Genomic DNA, 23,330 nt, shown 5'->3' on the forward strand with positions numbered 1-23,330 from the left:
TATATTCTACAAAAATATCTTCTTACCAATGATTTATTCATAATTTACCCTACTGCTTCTTTAAAGATAAACAAGATCAAATATCAAATATAAAAAAAAACAAACAACCTTAAATGAGAAGAAGCAGGAAGAATTATATAAGATCATTTATTAGCCAGAAGGGTGTTCTTTGTTGCATTTCCCATCTGCAAAACAAGTTCCTCTAGGAATCAATAGACATCATAAGCCTGTATCTTTTTCTGGCAGGTACTATTCATGCATTTTATTTAACAAACTTCTATAAGAGCTTAAATTCTTCAAAGATGAGGGCAATACAGGAGATGTTATTAGAGAAGTTGAACTGCATAGCTGATACTAAGCTGTTTGAAAGAAAGATATTTGTGTGTGTTTAACAATGACAAAAACTGAGGACTAGACATAAAGTAGTTGCTAAGAAAAACTGCAATGCTAGAAGTACTTTTAATATCAAGTAAAGGTAAATTCCTATGCCATAACTGCAAAAAGTATCTGTGTGTTTAGCAAAAGTGAAGAATTCCAACTCAGATAGCTTGATGCAGATTTCAGAATATTTATTACAGAAAGAGACATATCTAGTTTTAAAATATTTGTAACTTTTCCCTCATTTGAAAAATAAAAGTATATAGCATGACAGAATTGAAACTAGACACAAATGGGAGTACTTTTCATACAGCAACATGACTCAAAAGTGAAACTTCACCATAAACTGACCATCACCTAATAATTAAGAAATAAGCTTAAGGGAAAGCTAAGGCCATTAAATGTATTTCAATGTTATGCTGGAATAGTCTTGAACCTCATTTAGCTAAAATCTGAAAAGTTAAAATACATGTTTCAGTGTAAATTTATTGTTGCTTCAACATTTTCTTCTATATAGATTTAGTCATTACTTATGGCAACATAATTGGCTGGAAAGATGCCAGTTTGTCCTCCTATTCTTCCTTCCCACCAATCAAACTGTGAACCTGTTTTGGTTGTGACTATGATTTTGTCTCCAGCTTTGAAAGTCAAGTCACCCGGCTGTTGTCCTTCAAATGAATAAAGTGCTGTTACTTCTACTGGATGGCTTGTGGAATTACCTGCAGTGAAAGAAATCAAATAAAATAAAAATTACTAAATTGCACAGACAATAAATCCTTGAATAAAATATTCGTAAAAGGCAGAAGAAAAAAACAGTAACAAAGATATCAGAATAATTTATCCAAAATGTATAAACTGCAAGTGAAAAAAACCCTTGGTTACCCCTTTTTCTAGTAAGGGCAAATTGGATTCCAGCCTAACAGCACTATGCTTAAGTCTATGCACTATGCACTAAATAAAGATCAGCAGTTTTCTCTGTACGATTCACACAGAGAAAAGAGAGATTGAGAACAAAAGTGTTGTGTTGGAGAAAGTTCAAATAATTCCTGAAACAACTTTAGGTTTTTGTTTAGTTTTAGTATGCTTTCCCTGTGACAGTTTCTTGGCAGAAAGTGCAAACTTAAAGCAGGGATGTTAATTTTTTAATCAATATTCAAGATACAGAATAGTAAAATTCAAAATATTCACAGCACATCTCTTCTCCTTCCACTGGGTCTACAGTATTTAGGATTTTAGTATAACTAGCATGTTGTAAAAAAACCCACAAAAAATATGCTAGCAGAAAGAATGGATTATTGCTTGATGTCTTGGAAGTGACTTGGCTTGCACAGTGGCATTTTAGACCAGTTATACAAATGGTTTTTATTCTCCTGTAACTCCTTCAGTTCTTGGTGTTGGAATCATATCATGAAACTTCTGATCTAGTTTGGAAGTCATCTATCATTATCCAGTCTCCATTCATTTTAAAATTTTTAGGCAATTTCTCAACATTTCATACTATTGAACCTGTAGTATAAATGAACATCTTCAATTTGGTAATAATTGTTTACTCTCAATTCCTTTAACTGCATGAACTGTAGGAGGCAGTCACGTTGGTTTAATATTGACTTACTTTAATCCCTGGCCTTATCGTATCCCAAAGTGAAAATAAGTACCCCAGAGCTGCAATGGAAGACTAGTTAAGAAGAAGTAACGAAGATCTCTACACAGCTATGTGGAAATAATTCAGGACACATTCTTTATATTTTATATGGACATGGTGGCTGCACAAATGGTCAAACATGCAAAATTAAAGGTATTCAGCATTAGCTGCATCTGCAAGTAATGTTTGTTGGCAAAACTCTACTGCAAAAGCAGAAACCCATGCTCCTCTTAGTCTACAAATTTCAAGTAAAGAGCTGGAAGAGATCATGAGAGACGTACCTCTAAATGTTGTTTGGTCAGTCTGCCCTCAGCAATCAATAGCCCCAGAATTGTTTTTCTGGTTGCTTTTATCAATTCAAAAGATAGAGGAAAAACCCCACTCAAAAAAGAATGAAAGGAGAAGATGACGATAACAAATATATATGGAAAAAGCATAGCTATTTTTTCCATTTTGCTGATATACAAGAGCTGCTTTGAAAGTAATGTCTCTACATGTGTATCCTTCCATACATGCAAAAACCTGAAAGCACCACAACTCTTTATGAACACTGATTTCCAAGTCCTTGCCCCATTTGCTACCTACTATCATTTAAAAGCATTATTAGCTTTATTACTGTTAGCTATTTTATAATATTTCCTAGCAGCCCTTTTTCATTTTTCTCAAGATTTTAATCTCTGTGCCTTATTTATGCATGTTAACAGTGTAAACTACATATAATACATACTTACTGTCTTCAGATTGTGGCATCTTCTATCTCATATTTATATGGGGCATTCTAACAAAGGGGTATCTTCAATGAGTGCAGTACTATGAAAATCTGCCAAATCTGCCACGTGTTATAAGGGGGAGCTGATTCATGTTCTTGTCTCCATGCTGAAGCTGTACATAATCTCTGGTGGATACTTAGCATACTGTATTACAATAGATGCTATATTCTATGGATATTCTATTCTATGGAGAAAGTGACTTTTTCAAACTCCACTATAGTTGATTTTTAGACCACACTGTCAAAATCTAAATTGTTTTAAATGAAACTGTTACAGATACACTTGAAGGTTCCTGAATACAAACACTGAAATCACATTCGCAGCTCACACAAGATGGTGCTACAGTGCTACACACAGAGCATGATACTAAAATCACTGAGATTTATGAGTATGCATACTGGATTACACTGTGGAAATTCCTTAATTAGTGGTATCTGAATACACACAGCAACCTTCTACAAGCAAAGTGGTCAAAACAGAACTACAGAAATTTTTGGTTGAAGATCTGTTACTGCAGTAGCCAGCACAGATATCACTGTTTTTGTAGGACAGGGACACTGGCTACGTTTATACTAATTAGCTAAAGAGTGCAAGAGTCTTTGACATTGAGGCCAGCTAGCAGAGACCAGACACACATGCAATAGTAAATGCTAGAGCCACATCTGATCTACAGTCTTCTAGACTAAAGTAACTCCTCAATGGCATCCATCAATTCTCTTGAAAAGCGCTAGGTGAGAATAATGCGAAAGAACTTTCAAAGAACATAACCATATTGGTAACTGAGTTATAGAGCTTGGACCAACGCTGCTTAGTTTACTACTAGGTACAGATATTAACTTCACATTCTAAATCATATGATATCACATGTGCCTGAATGTCTGATGCTGAATAATTTGCAGAATTATACTAAAAATGTAAACTGCTGCTTTTGGCCACTGACACAGTAATAAAACTGAAATAATTTTCATGTGTTTGAGGTTAACGGTGAGTTTGCTAGACATCCACCTTGTAAAATTAGCTAATTGTTAGCAATTACAAAGCTTGCAGGATCTTGTGTGCTCCTGTACAATAAAACCTATAAGTGAATTAACACAAACTATTTCTGCTGGTTTTGAATTCACCTAAACCATAGTAAGGGAGCTTGCAAAATAATAGCCCTATGATTCAACTATCATTCCAGATCAGTCAACTGACCAAGGATACTGATGACTGAGAGAGTACTGACTAAGAGGTAATCAGTGATTGTCCATATATTATGCATTTTCCTTTTGGGAGTGGAAACTAGATGATCTTTAAGGTCCCTTCCAATCCAAGTCACTCTATGATTCTATGATTCTACGATTTGATAAAGTCTCTGCTTTGATAAATAAAACGTGGGTCTGTTTTTTTTTTTGAAGCTGAAACAATGTAAAACAGTTTTCATTGGTAGGCAACATACCATATGAACGTGCAATAGTCTAGGTAGTTTTACTACCTAGGGGACAGTTTTACTACTAACTGGGGCTGTTTAGTTTGGGGAAAAGGAGGCTGAGGGGAGACCTTCTTGCTCTCTTCCAATATCTGAAAGGTGCTTACAGAGATAGCAGGGTTGGTCTCTTCTCACTGGTGACAGGACAAGGGGAAATGGCCTCAAATTGCACCAGGGTAAGTTTAGGTTGGATGTCAGGAAACACTTCTTTACAGAAAGGGTTGTTAAGCACTGGAACAGGCTCTGCAGGGAGGTGGTTGAGTCACCATCCCTGGATGAGTTCAAAAACTGTTTGGATGTGGTGCTCAGGCACATGATTTAGAGGAGGGTAGTTAGAGTTAGGATAGTATGGTTAGGTTGTGGTTGGACTCCATAATCTTTAAGGTCTTTTCCAACCTGTCAATTCTATGATTCTATGATTTTTCCTTGAAAGTGAATAATCTTTCTACCCCACTCAGAATTTCTGTACAACTTGTATAATGCATTGCTAAAGCTTTTGTCACTTAAAATCAAACTGAATGAGTAACACATTCAACATACTAACTTCTACTTCCTTTACATTATGTAAAGAAAAATAGGGAGAAGTGACTGGAACTGCCACACAAAATACTGAGGTTGGATGAGTTTCCAGCATTAGAGATGACAGAAGTTGTATATTGCTGGCATAAAAGCTCTGCCAAAAAGTATCATCTTACAGAGAAGCTCAAATAGAGTTCTTATTGGTTAAATGGACACCTAGGTAATTAAGCAACCACATGAACTCTTCTTGTTCTGTAGAAATTAAAAAAAAAAATAAAAATCAACAGATGAAATGATGGAAAACAAAGGATCTAGGCAGATGCAAACATCTATGCTTTGAAAAACAAGTATATCAAGTGTCACAAATATTTGTTACCACTAGTATATAGTGTTCACAGGGATTGAAAGCCTCAGTTATTGCTTGTGAACTTAGGATGAGAGCTGTAAAAGTGAACAGATACAAATTTTAATGGTTCACCTATTATGGAACACACTGAGCTTTTATTAGAAAGGATTATTATTGTGTTTATAATAAAAATTCATGAAAAAATACAAAGTAGGCTGAAGAACTAGGTTAATTTTTTGGTCCTGCAAATGTTTGAGTAAAAATTAAAACTGATGCCAGCAGCAATGAAGATTTAATTGGTTTTAGTGGCCATCTTTAGCAAACAACTTGGAGAACAACATCTGCTAAGATACAATTTTAAATGTAGATAGTGTGTGTATATATAGGTTGAACACAACAAACTGCCTGAATGATGCTTGTCCAAACTACCATATTAAAAAGGAAGATTATCACTTGTTCCCAAATGAACATGTTAAACCATAAGACGATCATTAATTTGATTCAACAGCAAGAGAAAATCTTCACAAAGACTTTTGAAACAAAGAAGACACCTTAAGAAGTATAAAAGCAGCAAGAAAATTTGCAGTAGCAGGGAGAAAGTTTGGACTGGAAACTTCAGTATTCAAAATCCAACTCAATTCCACTAGAAGCCACCTTGTTGGCATCTGTTCAGGCCAGATTGAGCAGCCTTGTCATTGATACTGTGACTATCCTGCACTCATCTATGGGGGTGACAGCATAGGCGTATCACTTTGTGCACAGCTGGCCTTATGGTGGGGCTTTCTTAGATATCAGTGGGTAGTAGAGGCCTGCACAAACACACACACACACACAACTGGAATACCCACATCTCCAAAAGGAGGCATAGGAAAACATGCACTGTGTACTTTATATGCATGCATGCCTGTAAATGCAATTAAGAATTTGGATGGTTAATCATAAAAGAGCATTTAGGACTTCGAGGTATTCATTAATATGTTGCAGTTGTCTAATGTTGTAGTTCACTTGGTGTAATGCTAACACTGATCATGTATTACCAGCAATCTGTCATTAATGAATTAATAAACCTCTCTGATCGTGGTTTTGATTTAAGCTATATTAACTGAGCAGTTGTGCTCTGTGACAGTTCTTGCATGTGTCTGCGCTCACGGTGAAGACTAATGTTCAAACTGAATGGCTCATGGCCATTGCTGAGTTTTAACAAATAACTTTAATTAAAGAGCTTGATTTAACTTCTGGTCTAGTAAGGTGGACAAGTATGCACTGTGGTAATAAAGCTAGGATGAGAGTGTAATTCTAATTAAAATGCTAAGCTCACTAACAGTCCCATGAGAAGCCAGGATGGTTATTCTTTCTGCAGAAATAAATCAACTTACCTAAGACTGAAAGGGTGACCTGCCTATTGGTAGAGCTAAGATTAGGTCAGAGTTTAATAAAGTAAGGGCCAAAAAAGTAAGGGTGCACTAGTGGATAAACAATATCAAGAATGAGATGAGGCATTATATTTCTGCTTTTGATGTGCACACAATGCTGAGAGCAAGATTTGGATTCTTGCATAGAGAGTAGGAGCAACAAGTTAATTAGGGATCATTCTGAGATAAATATGTTACAGCATCACTGTCAAAGCTTTAAAGGTGAAATCTGAATTTAGTTACAGGACTGGGCTAGCAACAGTTATTATATTTTCACGTTAATTGTTAATAAAGGTTTAATAGATCTAGTTCTTATAGTGATTACTGCTGCCCTTTCTCCTTCATATTTTGAGAATTAAGGCATACTAAGCAATATTTTGGATAAGAGTTAGGAACCACAAACAGAGACACATTTTCTGTTGGATCTATCACATCCCTTTAGAATGTAGACAGCACAATATGGAAAAAGAAATATCCCATAGAAATTTCTGAGGACATCACAGTAGTGCTAATGACAGGGATAACTTTTAAATTAGAGTTAGATCTCAGGTCAGTAGAAACTAAAGACCTAACATTTTGACTTAAGGAACGCAGCAAAACTGGGCTATGATAAGGCTAAAAGATAGATTCAGATAGACTTCAGTTTGAATTAGCAGGTGAACCACTAAGTTCACCTAAGTTCAATCTGTAGTATTCACAAGAACAAGATCAAAGCTGGATCTGACAGGGGTGTTCTTTCACTTCTGTTTGAGCTCAAAGACATTCTTAACTTAAAGGAGGATGATACAAGAAAAGTGACAGGGAAGGAAATTAACTTTGAAGTAAGAACTCAGCCTAGATGAGAGTAAAGGAATATTGAATTTGCAAAGGTCAGAGAGAAGGATATTGCAACAATTGAATCATAACAGAACAAAAGTCTGGACAAAAGTGGAGATGGAAAGAAAAGGCTGCATCTTTGAAACGGTATTCAGAGAACAACCTATAGGAAGGTGAGAACTGCTGAAGAAAATTTGGAAAGTGATTCGGAAATCACTTGCTCTGTAGCAACCAGCAACAGACAAAATTTCAAATTCCATTTTAAAATTTTTAGCTTGAATTCAAATAAGTGACACATTAAGGCAAAAAGAGATGGATCTGGAAAGGGTTGTTATGAGGTTTTTGCACAAAGCAGTATCTATCAACTGAAAAGAGACAGAATAGGTAACTGGTTGGGAAGTTATAACAGAAAACATGGAGGACTGATAAGGAGGATCTCTCAGAGACACTGGAACGATAGATGTAAAGGCAGTTACAGACACAGTCATACAATGGAATATAAAGAGCACCAACATTACAAAAAGTTCTATCAGGTTAAGGCAGGATGCAATGTGATGTCTAATACATGCTTATAAAGGGGTCACTGAAATCTTGTAAGTAGCAGTTATATTTACATTAGAGAACGGACAGTACCAAATACAGAATCACTTGGCACCCATTACCTTTCCCAGGTCGAAATCATACCAGGGACCTACTAACAATGCAGTAGAAATGACTGGATTTCAGTGCAAAAAGCACACTCCCTAGCAATATTTCATTTATCAGCATAACTGGAGTCAGTAGTTTTAGCTGGGTGCAAGAGAAACTGCTTTAAAGAGGGTCCAGCATAATACTGAAGAATTCCAAATAGAAACATAAAAGAAGATTAGGTAACAACAATATCGTAGGGGTTGGAAGGGACCTCCAGAGATCATCGAGTTCAACCCCCCTGCCAAAGCAGGCTCCCTACACCAGGTCGCACAAGTAGGTGTCCAGGTGGGTCTTGAATATCTCCAGAGAAGGAGACTCCACAACCTCCCTGGGCAGCCTGTTCCAGTGCTCCGTCACCCTCACCGTGAAGAAGTTCTTGCGTGCATTTGTGCGGAACTTCCTGTGCTGCAGTTTCTGGCTATTTCCCCTTGTCCTGTCTCCACACACTGCTGAAGACAGCCTGGCCTTGCCACTCTGCCCCCCACACCTTAGATATTTATAGACTTGGAAGTCTTCTTTTCTCAAGGCTAAACAGACTCAGTTCACTTAGCCTTTCTTCATAGGGGAGATGCTCCAGGCCCTTCACCATCTTTGTGGCCCTCCGCTGGACTCTTTCCAAGAGATCCCTGTCTTTTTTGTACTGGGGAGCCCAGAACTGGACACAGTACTCCAGATGAGGCCTTACCAGGGCAGAGTAGAGGGGCAGGATCACCTCCCTCGACCTGCTGGACACGCTCTTCTCAATGCACCCCAGAATGCCATTGGCCTTTTTGGCCATGAGGGCACACTGCTGGCTCATGGCCAACCTGTCGTCCACCAGGTCACTCAGGTCCCTTTCTGCAAAGCTCCTCTCCAGCAGGTCATTCCCCAACCTGTCTTGGTGCATGCAATTATTCCTCCCTAGATGCAAGACCCTACACTTGCTTTTGTTAAACCTAATCTGGTTTCTTACTGCCCAGCTCTCCAGCCTGTCCAGGTCTCACTGAATGGCAGCACAGCCTTCAGGTGTGTAGTATAGTCAGCAGTGGATTTTATTAGATGTAAGATAACCTTCAGAGAGATAAGATTAATTTAGCTGCATGCTCCCACTTTCTGAGGCATAGGCTAGTGTTGTGAGACGTTAAATCTCCTTTTGGCCCATCTTTTTGCCCCCAGAAAATCCTCAGAAAGACTATTTCAGAGCCCTATTCCCCCAGTAGGAGGCGGCATCAAGTAACACAGCTTCAAATAATTCACTACTGGTTACATTCTTCTTTTTGCCAAAAATAGATTTTGGCTAGAAGTTTTCTTTCTTGTTATTTACCCTCATGCTTCTTTGGTCAATTTTTTTTTCCATATCTCCAAATTGTTACAGTAAAAATAACTTAGCAATCTTACATCACTGACTTCTTGCTCCTGTCACTGTGCTTATTTTTCTCTGCATCTGTTCAATTTATCTTAATTCCTCAAGACAATGAGTAACCAGAATATTCCAGGTAAGGTAAATTCCAAACGTAAACATCACTTCCCTACCTTCCCAGTAAGATGCCTGTAGGTAACTGACTGTTACGAGCAGAACGAGCAGAACTGAATGAATACAGTGCAGATTTTGTGGAGATCATGGATTTATTTTTGAATGTGAAAGTTAAAAAAAAAAATTGAGATGAATCAGCACAGAAGACTGTCAGAACAGATCTTCTGATGAGGAGATAAAGTTATGAATGAACAAATCAGCAAAGCAAAAAGAGGAAAAGCATGGACAGCAGAGAGCACTGGAGAAACTGGATGCCACAAACTGCTGAAATGAGAATGAGAGAAGCATTTGCGACAAAGAAAGACGGGAAGGCTGAGTTGAGTGCAGGCCACAGAATAATACAGATAAATAGCACAACACAGAGCTAAGGGATCAAATGTTTTTGAAAGAATGACAGTGGTATTACCCAGCTAACAATGAAGACTGAGAGAAATCAAAAGAAAAAGGATATAACATAGTTAAAACAAACTTCAATATACAGCTAAAGATTGTGAATGCCAGTGGTATATTCCACATATCAGATCTCTGAAACTAGAGCCATATAACGTAATACAATGTTGAACACAAAAAATTAACTTATTAGTTTGATGATCATTAATCCAAAAAAGTCATCAGTTCCATACACTATTTTGACAGTAGTAAGTTTCAAAAGAGGAATGTCTATGCACAATAATGAGGCCTGTTCCAAGGTTACAAAAGAGAAAAAAAAAGGAAGATAACAATCCTAAGGCTGGGGAGATGCAAGATTAACAATAGAAAGCCTCTGCTCTCCGATCATAAGAAGAAATACCAGCATGTTAATTAAATGGTGAAGCTATTCCAAGGAGAGAAAGAAAATAGGCCTAAAACTAACTTGTTGATATTAAATTAGAAAATAATTAAAAGCAGTATTAATCAGGAAACCAAAGAACTAATTATGCTGGACCACCAACATGGACAGAGACATAGGAATGCTCATTGTATGACAAAATGCTATCTCTTCATCTCTCTTTTCTCCAAGGAGTTATGAAGCTGAAACTAAGTATAGTGATAGTGCATTTTTTCAGGACCAGAATCTGAGCCTTTGGTTATACACGATTATAACAGAATGGCTTAGGTTGGAAGGGACCTTAAATATCTTCTAGTTCCAGCCCCTCTGTGCTTTGGACCACCCATCAGTGCAGGCTGACCAGAGCCCCATCCAACCTGACCTTGAACATCCAGGGACGGGACATCCACAGCTTCTCTGGGAAATCTGTTCCAGTGCCTCACCATCCCTTTTGTAAAGAATTTCTTCCCAACATCTAGTCTAAATCTCTTCTCTTTTAGTTTAAAACCATTCCCCCTTGTCCTATCACTCACAATCTACGTGTGTAAAAAATTGGTCTCCTTCCTGCTTATAAGCTCCCTTTAACTACTGGAAGCCTATCAAGATGTGTCCCCAAAGGCATGTCTTCTTCAGACTGAAAAAGCTCAGCTCCCTCAGCCTTTCTTTGTAGGAGAGATATTTCAACCCTCTGATCATCTTCGTGTCTCTCCTCTGCACCCATTCCAACAACTCCACATAGTTTTTGTGCTGGGAGCCCTAGGCCTGGATGCAATACTAAAAAGGGGGCCTCACGAGCCAGAGTAGAAGGTGACCTGCTGGCGACCTGTCTTTTGATGCAGCCCAGGGTACAGTTGGTCATTCAGGCTGCAAGCAAACACTGCTGGCTCACATTAAGCTTTTGCAGATCTTTAGTCTTGGTATTAAGTAAAACAGCACCTCTGAAAACAGTTTATGAACAAAGTTATGCCCTGTAGTGATTTTGGTGAAAAGTGCCAGGGCAAGTCTAGGAAGCATTGTAAGGGATCGGAGAGCATGTGTAAGAATGAAATAAGGCTTACCGTTGGATTCTGAAGGAACCATTAAGTATTCCTATATGCCAGTTTCCTGCAAGCTGTCTAGTCATCTAATTTTATGTAGCACATGCTCTACATCACTACTGAATTTCTGAATTTTGGAATTGCTGTTAAGTGAGAGATTCAAAACAGTGAACACAAGTTTTAAATTCAAGTTATAAAGAGTCATATTCTAATGTTTTAGAAGAAAGAAATAATTAAATACAGACTTAGATGACACTAGAAAAGACTGCCTTAGAAATAGTTTGATTGCCTAAAATGCATGCATGCATAGTCCTACATGTGTCCCCCCTAGAAACAAAACAATGGAAATGATTTGTTTATTCTAGGACAATAATAAAAAATGCACAGAATATTTCTGAAAACACAGAAGATATTCTAGGATGCAAAGAAGCAAAGCTACAGAAGTATGTAATTGTATGTTTATCACAGTGCAGACAAAAGTCTGTTGTTACAGTGGATTTTTCCACTCAGAGTTTATAAAAACAATCAAAACTATGAAAACTGCAACAGAAAACAGTATTCTTTTATGGAAACAGAAAATGGATAGTTTACAGTTGACATGACTACCAGTTTGAATATTACCTCATACTTAAAAAAAATCTTTCATAATTCCTATTTTAAAAAAGAGAGAGAAATAAAGAAAAAGGATTGGCTCATTTGGTTACTAGAATGTAAACAAAGAGAAATAAAATATTGCTATAGTGAGGTTACAGAATACTGAAGCACCACTGCCTCAAAATATTTACTTTATGATCATATGCAATAATAAAAACATGACAGATACAGTATATTATTTCACATGACTTTTGGAAAAGTGTCATCTTGAATTAAAAAATTTTCAAGTACAGTTGACTGGATGTGTATGCTTCATAATATTTTATGGATGTAGAAGTTTAGTGAAGTTAATACTCCATCCTTTGATAATATTAGAACTCCAAGGCTTTGCTATTCATAATAACTACTGTTTAAGTAATGTCAACTTTGGCTCAGATCTATAGGTGATGTTCGGTTTATGTTCATAGCTAGGTAGCACAAAATCTAAGACAGATTCCTGCGTTATCTAGGTTAGAATATCATGTTTAGAAGAAAGAAAGCACTTTATAATGTTAAGACTCACTATAGGGCAATGATCATTCTCTGGATTTAATACCAAGCATAGTAAATGATAGGTTGAACGCAGCAGCATCTTTGAAATGTGAGAATTCTTCTATGTTTAAAGACAAGACAGAAGCGAAGTAAGAAATACTGAAAGGGGAGATAAAAGGAAGTGCAATACAAGTTGCCGCACAGAGCTAAAGAGGACCTTTGGGGCTCTTTTGTCCTGACTTTGGAGCCATGACAACTAGACGTCATGGCTTTCTTCCTTCAAGACAAAATGAAATATCAAATGGAGGGGCAACAAAAGAGAGTAAAGCAGAAGCATAGAATCACAGGATCGTAGCATGGCTTGTGATCATCTAGTTTCAACCCCCCCGCTATGTGCAGGGTTGCCAGCCACCAGACCAGAGCCCGATCCTTGAATACCTGCAAGGATGGGACATCCACAACTTCTCTGGGTAACCTGTTCCAGTGTGTCACTGCCCTCTCAGTGAAAAACATACTGCAGTATGTTGCATATTGCAATTATCTGAAGAAATTAACTTTTCAGATTCTGTCTGGCAACAAAACATTTCATATGTTAATGTCCACTTACAAAAGAGTCTCTTTAAAGCACTCATTCACAAGGCAAAACAGTAGCTCAACTGTATATTAAATGCTACAAGTCAAGAAAACAATTATTTCAGTTCTTGAAACATACCAGTACACACATTAGTTTCTTTTTTAACTTATTGCAATTTTCTGCATTTAGACTACCTCTCTAAGCCTTTAACATGAGAAGAAAAGGTTTTAGCTGAGTTTCTAGAGCAAAACAAACACAAGAAAAAATTAATTTAGTTGTTTCTTGACAAATTATAATCCAGTGTTTGTTCTGGACATAGATAGGAGCTAAATGCTGGAAGTCAGAAATCTTACAAATGAAATCTCAAGTGTTCTATCTACATTGAAGTTCTTTTGTTCTGGATTCTTTCTTTATTTTTTGTTTTTAATTTTCCTAAATGTAGGGTCACCTTAAAAACCGTCAGCATGCACAAAACAAGAACCTCAGATCTCACTGAACAGATGCCTGAGAAGGCCTAAATATGCACGGTAGAATTGACATTTTATATCTACAGGTACTAAGCTGCTATAATCAGATATAAGCATAAGTCTTCCCATACAGATACTTGAAGTATGTCATATGCCACCACTGATCCAATTAATCTCCAACAATGTTCATCTGACGAAAGGTCAGGAAATATGATATTCAGCAAATCACTCTCAGAAACAAATATTCCCTTGTCTGAGCTGTTGTTTTACCTCAAACTATGGCCTCCCTTAAGTAAACAAAAATAGTTGCCTTTCTCTATGCTTTGATAAAAAAACTTAAGATTCTCAAAGTATTTTAATTCAACACTGAAATCAGAAAACATTTGATGTCCACAGAAGCATTTATTTGTGCCACCAGTTACACAAATACTTTCTGAAGGGGGAAGGCAGGCCACAGCTTCTCTGCTTCATTCTAGTACTTGTAGACAAAGAAATGACTCCTATCCAGACGATTCAATGTCTATTTTATTATGGCAGCTGTAGATTCAAGAAGTTCAAGCTTTGATAATAGCAAGGAGAATTTCTTTAGTATCTCTCATGATTAAAAGTACTCTCCAGTCCTGGAAAAGATGACAAAACTAAGCCTGAAGCCCTCATCCATTTTCACAAGACTTGTCTGAGCAAATTTTATTTAGAGCTAGACATTATCTATTTGTTCAAGTAGGTACTTTGCCCAAGTTTTTGCTTTCTGGTGTTCTTTCTGGTTACAAAGCCCTCTAGTTGATTTTGGGAATAATTTAAATATCTCCATCAACACAACAACAACAAAAAATGGTGATGGAAAAAATCATCCAGGTTTAAAATTACATGTTAAAGAGAGCACAAAGCAAAGCTAGACACAGACATAGACATAGCCTACAAAGTACGCTATTCTCAGTTTTGCTCCAGGGACTCAATTTCTATTTCTTAATAGAAATTCAGCAAGAGATGAAAATCTGTATGCATGGAATTGATGTATTATACTCCAACAAACCCCCCAAAGCCCCCAAAAAAGCACTCAAACACTCTGATCTCTTCCACGTCAGCTGGAAACAGACTATCTCAAAGCAGCAGCTTCTATAATATCACCAGTTTCTGCCACATCTAACAGATAAAACCAATGGTTTCATTGGTGGTTGAAGACCTGACTATATTTAAAGTGTAAGTTACTATGCAAATTTAGCTCATTCAGTACGAAACACTGTTCACTGTTTTTGAGTTTCTGGCCTGCTAGGGAACATGCTGGCTCATCATCTTCCTCTGCTGATGGAATGTTTCTATCTTTGTTTCAGCACACTCAGCTTTTGCATTAAAGAAGTGTTTTTTTTGTCAAGCATCTGTGGATATATTTAATATTTAGGATATAAAAAAAAATCCCCTGCTTCTAAGAGTCAATTCCATAACATTTTTGCTGATTACTTAGATTTTTTCTGCCTTTTCAAAAAATATTTAGATTTTCATTCAAACTGAAATGGTCAAATAAACTGTATCGATGTCAAGGGCTTTTACTATGTTCAAGATTACATTAATGCAAATAACGCCTTTTCTGAAATCATACAGCATCACAGAATCACAGAATTGTAGTGGTTGGAAGGGACCTCCAGACAAGAAGTTCAACCCCCTTGCTAAAGCAGGTTTCCTACAGTAGGTCCTACAGGAAAGTGTACAGATGGGTCCTGAATATCTCCAAAGAAACTCCATTACCTCTCTGGCCTTCCTGTTCTGGTGCCCCGCCAATGACAGTAGTGACAGTAAAGAAGTTCTTCCTTGTATTAGTATGTATGGAACTTCCTGTGTTCCAGTTTCCACCCGCTGCCCCTTGTTCTACTGTTGCTTGCCACTGAAAAGAGTCCGCTCCCATTGACTCGACTCCCACACTTCAGATATTTATAAACAGTTATGTGATGAGATGCAATGCTAAGCAAAACATTCACATTCTGAAAAGCACAGTAAAGAGAACTGATCAATGTTTTATTCAGGTGAGTTTGACTGTTTAAGAATGATACGCACATTTTTTATTTTGTTGACAATATATCCCACATTTCTGCAACACATGCTGAGTGTTAACATCTCAACCTGAATACAGTGTCTCTTCATTTTGCTTATTAAATCTCTATACTGTTAGATTCAAAAGTTCTGTCACTGAGTTATTAACACGTGCACTGGTTCACCTGATATAAAGATTATCTTCAACCTAACTCTGGAAAACAACTCACAGCCTGAAAACAAATAAAACCAACAGCAAGCCCAATCTCATTCTATGTCTACAGAGATTCTATGGTGGGTATCTTCGAAATACTGACTTTTTTCTAATTTGACATAGAGACTTTTTTTTTTTTTTTTTTTTTTTTTTTTATGGTAGTTTTGCAAGACTGCTGCTATCAATTCCTAAAGGTACTTTAAATCCTGCTTGGTTTCCATTAGAACTAATGAAGCAGAAGCTCCCATACTCCCAAAGGTTTTTTATACATAAATAGATAGAATAGGAATTTAAATTTGTTTATCCTACTACTACTACTACGACAGATTAAGCATATATATCATAAGCATGCTAAAACATCAGCCTGTTTGTTTTAGTAGGGCCTCAGACAAAAGGCTTTAAGCTATACCATTTAATATCTTTAAGTTCACATGAACAACTTCGCATTTTAACTGCATCAGAATGATTACCCTAATGCTGTTTGCTGCTTAAAAAAAATATAAGCATAAGCTACACTGAGATTTTCCTGTAATTTTTGCTCTAATTTTTATTCCTATTCATTAAATAAATGCCATAAAAAAAATACTGCTCCTTATTCCAGTCATATTTAGCATTATAGTTCTCCACCAACGCGTGCACACATGTCAGGAAGGCACCAATTTCATCCCAACACATATGACCTCGATCTCTCATGCTCTGTTGTATTTTGAGTTAGTTGACTATACACAGTGAGTTATTTACTTCAGCACAACCAGAAAATTCCTGCGCACTACGTTTTCCTCTCAGCTTGCCACAACATAAGCCATAAGCAGCTTGATTATCTGACTTACTACATTCACAATAGTATGATCCTAGAAAAGTGATTCAGAGATAAAAATAGCCTAAAAAATAATTTCCTGGGATTTCCTGGGTTTGGCTAGTATTAAGAAAGAGCTCATAATAGCAAGGAAGTTAATACTTTGGGGACCACCAGATGGATGTTTCATTATTTCAGTAACTAAATATAAACATGTCACAAGCCTTGTCATGAAGAAAACAGAAAAATAGACCAAGTTTAGCTAAAAGTCTTAAGAGAAAAAAAATTACCATAGATAATTTCCAGGGGGTTAGGCCTTCATGACATTGTCTACTGACCTAGTAAACATGAGCTAATGACAGACATCACATATTCCACTATGCAAAAAAGTTCTGAAACAAATATCTATTAGTCTGAGTTCTACCAACAGAAAAACCAAAAATTCAGATATTACACACAGAAAAATGAACTGGAGACGAGAGAAATATTTGAATTTTATTACTGCCAAAACTGGAGATAATACTTTTACTTTGAGGTATTTAGTCTTACAATAAAAATGCCCAAGTCAAAGGATTTGAACACACTTAGATTTTTCTTGTGGTGTACTGTCAGGTTTTTTGTCTGTTTGTTTTTAAATCTGTGGATTTCTAAATGTGGAACTATATAACTGATGTAAATAGTTACATGATAGATTTCCAGTTAAATTTGAGCTGGTACTAGTTTTGTTAAATCAAAGAGAAGACTATCACATAAAAAAAAAAAGTGATTGCTTCAATACACATTCAGCAAAGTAAGCCTGTTTTGAAGTTGCAAGCGCACTGACAGTGATGCTCTCTTTCAGAAGCTCTAAATTGTTACTCTACACTGTGTAGAGCTCAGCAATACACATAATTAGAGGTACTAATGTAGACACATCTAGAATGCTGTCACAGTTCCACTGTTTTATCTTCTTTCTGCATTTTAACAGTATCATCCTACAGAGTAGAATGCACACAAAATGGCAAGATTTTAAGTGTGATAGAAACTGAGGTGTAGAGCAGGCATCCAAGTACAGTAAGTAAAACAGGAGGTCACAAGAAAAAATTTGATACTGCGCTCAGAGAGCTGCAGAACAGATTTTAACTGTGTATCTCAGAAGCATTCTGTTAACTCTTAACTCATTTAATTTTTTTTACTTAATTAACATACATGTAACTGGCCATAGAAAAGGCCATAATATGCGAACAAAACAAACAAATTATTATACAGATCCTAAAATTTCCTTGTCAAAATATGCTTAAGGAGGTATGACAGTTTTTTTTTAGAATTGTCACACCAATCAAATTTTCATAGATTGGCTCAACCAGCTGGAATTCAGAGATTACTGAAATATACATTGAGATCATCCAGAAAATTACAGAGAATTGCACCAGGCCTGATTTCTGGAGAACTGTAAGAATGAAAAGCAGCACCTCTGAGAGGGATTTAGTAAATACAAACTGAGTTTGCCACAACTTCATGGTACTACCTACTCAGAAAGGATTGATACAGCCTCAACTATTTTAACATGGATTAGCAATAAATAGAAAGACGTAAATAAATAAATGGTAAGGAGTAGAGTTTGGCTTAAATTCATTATGCTTTTTAGAAGTCAAAATCCTACTGATCTCAGTGAGTTTACATTTTGCTATTTGTAGTACTATTTAAAATTTGAGATGAAAAAAGAACATGATTTAGCTCATCAATCTGTTTAGCAATCAGAAGAAAGATCAAGAAAGATCAAGAGTTGATTTGGTTACAGCAGAAGTGCCCAAAAGGTAAACTCTCTGGGCAGGAAAGAGCCCTAGTGAATACAGCCACAATAAGCATCATAGATAGGTATTTATTCAGCACAAAAATCAAAAGAAGAGGGCATAATTTCCCAAAGATAAAATCAAAAATATTTGGTTCAAGTACTTATGAAAGGTAAGAAACCCAATGTGTCTGAGAAAAATGTTAAAGAACAGGAACAAAAATACAACCAACTAAACCAAACAAACAAAACCACCAATGAACCAAATCTCAAACTTAGGATACATGAGCACAAGTTTTCATGAATTTCTTAAGCAAATCGTAGAACTGTTATGAAGATGTAAACTGTATTATTGCTAATTATGATAAAGTAATTATTTTGTCACAAATGGAAGCACTTTTGTTAGTAGAAAAAAATATATATTCTTAAAGCACTGCAACAGTAAGCCCACTGTTCATAAACATTCCTGAAAGGGAACACATTACTGAGCAGAGGCAGAATGAAATGCTAAGCAAGTATGCATTCTGAAGGTCAGAGAATTCATGCATCTGAACTGTTTCATACTAACTTATGATGACTGTAAATGAACAGCGAAGGAATAATGTTTAGAAAGTTTTCGTTGTTGTCTTAAGGAAAATGAATTAATACACTCATCCCAAGTCCTATATCAATTCTGTTTCAGCATCTTGGCCAATTTAAGTGATTTTCTTCCATACACGTGAACCAGTCTTTGTTTCAGATTAGCTGAGATGAAGAAAAAGTGACAAAAATATTGACTTCTGATCCTGAACAAATTGCCTGTTAATTATTTAGTTTTCACCAAAATTTCCTTCTTCTACCAGTTCAGTTGAAAAATGGCTGCAGTGTTTTCAGAATTGTACAGCATTCAGCAATCTGTTTGGATGACAGCCAGATAAAGTAAGAGACCATTCATTTACAGTTTTGATTGCCTGCTGTTCTGTAGCATAAAGTCAAATAGAAATAATGAGAAAAGAACGCACTATAAAAAGAATCTAACATCTAGGAGTAGGTATCATTCAAGTGTGACAAGCTAACAACCTTAAGTTTCTTCAAAAAAAAAAAGTCATAGTAAAATAAATTTTTATCCCAATTCTACAATGCTCAAGTAGTCCCCTGAAGAGCCATGAGTCAATTAGATTACAGACGTGGTACAGAACTCTACAGAAACCTTCTATCCAGATAACCTAAACTACATTATGCTTATAAGACTTGGAAGAACCAGTAAGCTCTTTTATTATTTGTATGTAACATACATGGGACAAGCAGAAACATAAAGTTACAAGTCCCTTAAGCTATAAGGGTAGGAGCAAAGAACCTTCATAGAGATGAGCAAATTTAATTTAGCCAAACAGTTTGAAAAAAAACAAAACAAACCCAAACAAACCCACACCAAACAATAAAAACAAAATAAAACCTCTATTCCTCAACTACTGTAAAAACTTTACTCCACTGACTTACAGTATCAGCCGTGTTTTCTTCCAGAATTGCAAGAGGTTTCTGCAAATTATTATTCCTCTTTAAATAGAATGTGTGATATTTCCAAGTGCATGGAAAATTTTAAAGCGTTTCTGAATCTTATTTTCCAGCTAAATGCATTAACTTAAGTATTATTGAGTTACATAAAAACACTCTACTTGCATCTCAGTCAAGTATCACACTATCAGTTTAGAAAAAACATGTTTTTCCATCCATTCTTCTTGTGTTTGAAATAAGCAATGTAATACAACCTTTTTAGATAATTCAGAACTACATAAAATATAATTAAAAATGTCTCATCTGCAAGTCTAGCTCCCCTTTCATTTAATGAGATGGGTGAAATGTTTCAACCTTTCTTCTACTTTCATAACAGTTGAAAACAGAAAACTTCTGACCAGCACAGCCTTCCTGTCACCCTCTTCCCTAACCCCAAAAAAGGAAAAATGAAAAGGCACTTGCCTTGTATGTTACAACACAGAGAAGTTTGTTGCTCATTATCAAAACCTAACCCTGAACTAACATTATACCTATAATGAAGCTTCCTAAAGATTAGTTCCATGCATTCTTCCATTAGCCGTCTAACAAGTGTATTATTTTTTTAAATGCAATTATAAAGATGCAAGAAATGTTAAGTGTTTTTTCAGATCGCTGTGGAACATCCATTGCAGCCACTGATCCTCCAATGAAGTCTGTATAGTACAAGATCTGCTAGGCAGCACTATTAAAATCATCTGGACTATAAACAGGAAGAAACAGATTACTGACAGGAGCTATGGCTTTAAGGAGGCTTTTACCCCATCACACAGCATAAACACACCCTGTATTTCTGTAGGAAAAGGGACTGCAACTCTTTTCCAGACTCCCATCAATGTGCATTTGTACCAGATCTGGAGATTGGTGGCCCTGCCTGTGGCAGGGGGTTGGAACTTGATGACCCTTAGGGTCCCTTCCAACCCAAAAACATTCTATAATTCTATGCATTTAAGGCTTTGGTATTAACAGACAGAGGAGAACTGACTTCTTCCTTGTTTTAGCCCTGTAATAAGAACAATCCTTTATAGCCTATAGAAACATAAACAATACTTTGTAGATTCAGATACCACTCGAACTGTTTCCAAAGAAATTAGAACCTGCAATACAACACAAAATATGCCACATCTAGCTTGTAAGAAAAATGAAATTTACCATAAGATATTTCTTGAAGAAAGTGCTTTTTACAGAAAATTCTACTTCCTCTTATGCTCTTTAGAGATAGCTTTGTGAATTTTTAGAAATTCGTAGGAATCCTCGGTAACAGACTGACTCAGTCTACATTTTGATTTCAAGTCATCTGTAAACTCATCAACTATGAGCTATAGAAGATTTTTACCTTCTCACTTGTGTTGAATAGAACACTCCCTTTAATGTAGCAAATGTATGTTTGAGCTTTTTCGCTATTGCTGGAGAAACTTCTCAGTTGGTCAGGGTTTTATGAAGACCTGCAAATTTTAATTGGCCAGAAGACCAATTTTTTTTTTTCTTTCTGGATGACAGCTGCTGAGTATTCCTTTCCTGGGAAAAACATCATTTTTTTCCCAGGAAAAGCTTTACAGCATGACAGAAAATTTTTCTTCTCAGAAAGACGTTAGGAATTTGCAGAAATAAATTGATGGCTCAGCCTAAGTTCCTGCTACGTTGGTCCCATCAACACATACATACCCCAAAAGCAGGTATGGAGAAAAGATAACAGGGAAGATTATGAAGACAATAACACATAATTGATCTCATTTTTAGTGAAAATCTGTAATTGCATGAATTGAGAGACTAAAAATACAATCAAGATTTTGGCATTCAGACAAGACAGGATAAGTACTGTGTTAAATGACAACACTCTACCTGAATCAGACTCTTCTGTGATCAGTTATCAAGTTTGATTAAGTAAAAAGGAAATCATTTCACTTTATTTTCTATTGGTGTATGAAATATGTGAAGACATGTACATATCCATACACACACATACATGTCACATAGAATGTCTCAGCCTTGGTTTTTATCCCAGCCAAAACCACAAAAACATTAACTTATCAACAGGACAGTACATTGTATCAAGCAATTTGCCTCATTGACTTTCAAATAGCAGTCTTTGCTTCGTGAAAGATGGGATTTTTGATGGGAGAGACCACTATGGCAGCTCCATGAAGATTACTAGTTCAGTCATAACATTTTCCCTAATGAATCACAAGTTTCCAGTTGATGGGCCCCACAAGAGTTACACCGCAAATACTACAGAGTAAGATTCTCTGTTAGAGCTCAGACTGCTCCTGCTTCAAAGTTAAGAGGGCTAAAACATAACAGTGAACAACTAATAGATCTTTGGCATAATGCAGAGATATCTCACAAAAACCTCAAGGACTATAACTGCAAGAGAAATTATGCTTATGCAAGCATAATCAGATACGATCTGTGGAAGTGCTCCTTAATTAAAACTGGAGTTATACTACCTTACATAAGAGGTTGGGCACAAGCTTGTTAGATCAGCTTTCTTCTTCACTTCAGTTAGGTGGCAATGTAAAATAGCTTTGTTGTTTTCAGTGTATTTTTCAAGGTCATTGAGTAAAACAAAATAGCTTTTGCTGTAAGACTTATTTCTGTTGGAACATACAGCCAAGGAATAAGATACACATTAATGAAATATTTTCAGGAGCGCATATACAGTGAAATATCATTTTAACTCATGGACAATAAAGAAATGGGCAAATGTTGATAATGTCTTCCAAAGTACTTTCAATACTTTCATACTGCTTAATAAAATGTGTAAGCTCAGTACTTACTCAGAGAGGCATAATCACTTGGAAGCTCTGGATAAAGCTTGTTTGAGTTCTTTTTAGCTGAAAGATAAATTTAAGCAGCAACTTATACGATATATCAACATACATTGTTATACTTCATACACTTGTTTTCTAATACACGTTCAACAGTTCCAAAATGACTGCAGTTATCTATGGAGCGGTACAGGAGAAAGAAATAAGGGCTCTGTCTTAAATCCTGTCTTACATCACTGGAATAAATCAAGTTAGCAAGAGAAACTGCATACTAACTTGTATTCAGTGTGAATGTATTGGTAGACAAAATGTTAACAGAGTTAAAACTTTCCCCACTCAACTGTGAGAACTGCTTACTTAAAGTCATGACAACCTAAAGGAGAACTAATATTTTAGAAACCAGTAGTTTCTAGAAGCAGGACTAACGGTTTCTGTTAGTATCAGAACTTTTTACTTAAGAAACATCACTGAGCCATGGGCCTTCTATCCATCTAATAAATAAGCATGCTTTCTTCGAACGATTACTTGCTTTTCTAACTAAACAAATATTACTTCTATGGAAAATACGTCACAGAGAAAAATTTGTTAATATAACACAAAGAAACAAAAAACTCTTTACTCTTCATTGCTCATGGCACTTGGAATGAATATAAAAAACATT

General features: G+C 36.2%; 1 protein-coding gene across 1 annotated transcript in view; it reads right to left on the reverse strand.

Annotated features, from left to right (window-relative positions):
• Positions 1-548: 548 nt before the first annotated feature.
• The window catches only part of SH3YL1 (SH3 and SYLF domain containing 1), a 41,820-nt gene continuing 19,038 nt past the window's right edge, over positions 549-23,330 (reverse strand). The window contains exons 9-10 of the mRNA XM_085217950.1: positions 22,679-22,735; positions 549-1,097 (exon numbers count right to left, since the gene is read on the reverse strand). Coding sequence (XP_085074076.1) covers positions 898-1,097; positions 22,679-22,735 — 257 coding nt within the window. The 3' untranslated portion in view covers positions 549-897. The remainder of the gene's footprint in view (positions 1,098-22,678; positions 22,736-23,330) is intronic.

The sequence above is a fragment of the Meleagris gallopavo genome, chromosome 2 (assembly GCF_905368555.1).
Source record: "Meleagris gallopavo chromosome 2, MGAL_WU_HG_1.1, whole genome shotgun sequence".
NCBI lineage: Eukaryota > Metazoa > Chordata > Aves > Galliformes > Phasianidae > Meleagris > Meleagris gallopavo.